The sequence below is a fragment of the Eimeria maxima genome, genomic scaffold (genome assembly GCF_000499605.1).
Source record: "Eimeria maxima Weybridge genomic scaffold, Emw_scaff1271, whole genome shotgun sequence".
NCBI lineage: Eukaryota > Apicomplexa > Conoidasida > Eucoccidiorida > Eimeriidae > Eimeria > Eimeria maxima.
In genome coordinates, this window is record NW_013564268.1 from 7,501 (window position 1) to 8,951 (window position 1,451).

At 54.3% G+C, this 1,451-nt stretch overlaps 1 protein-coding gene across 1 annotated transcript in view; it reads right to left on the reverse strand.

Moving 5' to 3' along the window:
- EMWEY_00050870 (hypothetical protein, conserved) overlaps window positions 1-1,132 on the reverse strand; it is a gene marked incomplete at both ends in the record, with an annotated part of 4,200 nt that extends 3,068 nt beyond the window's left edge. Inside the window, one exon of the mRNA XM_013479661.1 lies at window positions 1-1,132. This exon is cut by the window's left edge and continues 1,646 nt beyond it. Within this exon, the coding sequence (XP_013335115.1) occupies window positions 1-1,132 (1,132 nt within the window).
- Between the last annotated feature and the right edge of the window lie 319 nt (window positions 1,133-1,451).

Here is a 1,451-nt window from a genome sequence, read left to right on the forward strand (position 1 = left end):
GAGGAGACTCTCTCTTCTGCTGTCCCCCTTGATGCCGGTGGCGCTGCTGCTTTTGCTGCTGCTGCTGTTGTTGTTGTTTCTGCTGCTGCTGTTGCTGCTGCTGCTGTTGCTGCTGCTGCTGTTGCTGCTGTTGCTGTTGCTGCTGCTCATTGAGTCTGTCTGGGGGTTCTTGTTTCTTCCGCGGCTGTTGCTGCGATGCCCGCCCCTCCACGTGTTGCTGCTGCTGCTGCTGTTGCAGCTGTTGCTGCTGTTGCAGCTGTTGCTGCTTTTGCAGCTGCTGCTGCTGTTGCAGCTGCTGCTGGTCGGGGTGTTGCTCCTGCTGCGTTTGCTGCTGTCTTTGCTTCCGTGTTTGCTCCTGAGCTCGTCCCCTGCGCCGCCTTCCCTTTTTCGCAGCAGCAGCAGCAGCAGCAGGAGAAGGAGCAGCAGCAGCAGCACTAACACCAGCAGCAGAATCAGGAGAAGCAACTGTAGCCGAACATGCAAAAGGAGCAGCAGCAGCAGCAGCAGCAGGAGAAAGAGATGCAGCAGCAGAAGCAGAAGGAGAAAGGGATGCAGCTGCAGATGCACCAAAATGAGGGCTAGCTGCATGGTCGTCGTGGCTGCTGCTGCTGCTGCTGCTGCTGCTGCTGCTAATTGTGCTGCTGCTGCTGTACATGCTGCTGCTGCTGGCGCTGCTGCGGGGGATGGGTACTGATGTGTCCCCCTCCATTGATCCATCTGCTGCTGTTTTTGCTGCAGTTGTTGCTGCTGCTGCAGTTACAACAGCAGCTACTGTTGCTGCAGCAGCAGCAGCAGCACGGTCTGCTGCTGCGACAGCAGCAGCAGCGGCAGACAATTCGCCGCTCGAGGCATTCTGTACATCATTGACATTGTCTTGAGATTGCTGCTGCTGCTGCTGCTGTTTCTGCTGCTGCTGCTGCAGCTGCTGCTGCTGCTGCTGCTGTGGCGATGCACGGCAGCGGCTGCGGTGTTTGTTGCGTCGGCGGCGGTTTTTCCCCTGTGGGGTGTATGCACAGCTGGAGGGGGACTGCTGCTGCTGCTGTTGCTGCTGCTGTTGCTGCTGTTGTTGCTGTTTCTGCTGCTGTTGCTGCTTGCCATTGGTGTTGCTGCTTCCGCAGCTGCTGTCCGCCATCTGGCGAGGGGTACGTTGTCGTTGCTGCTGCTGCTGCTGCTGCTGCAGCGGAAAAGGGGGGGACTGCATGCAAAAAAAAGAAGAAAGAATATTTATTTGTCAATTGAGTCAAAAATGCAAAAATAAAGGCAAAAGAGATGGCAGCAGCAGCGGCTGCTGCTGCTGCTGCTGCTGCCGCAACAGCAACAGCAGCAGCAGCTGCTGCTGCTTCTAGGAATGCTGCGCTGCAGCACTCCTTATATATTTATATTTTTATTTATTATATAATAAATAAAATAAAAAATAATTATTTATTATTTTATTTTATTTAATAACGGAC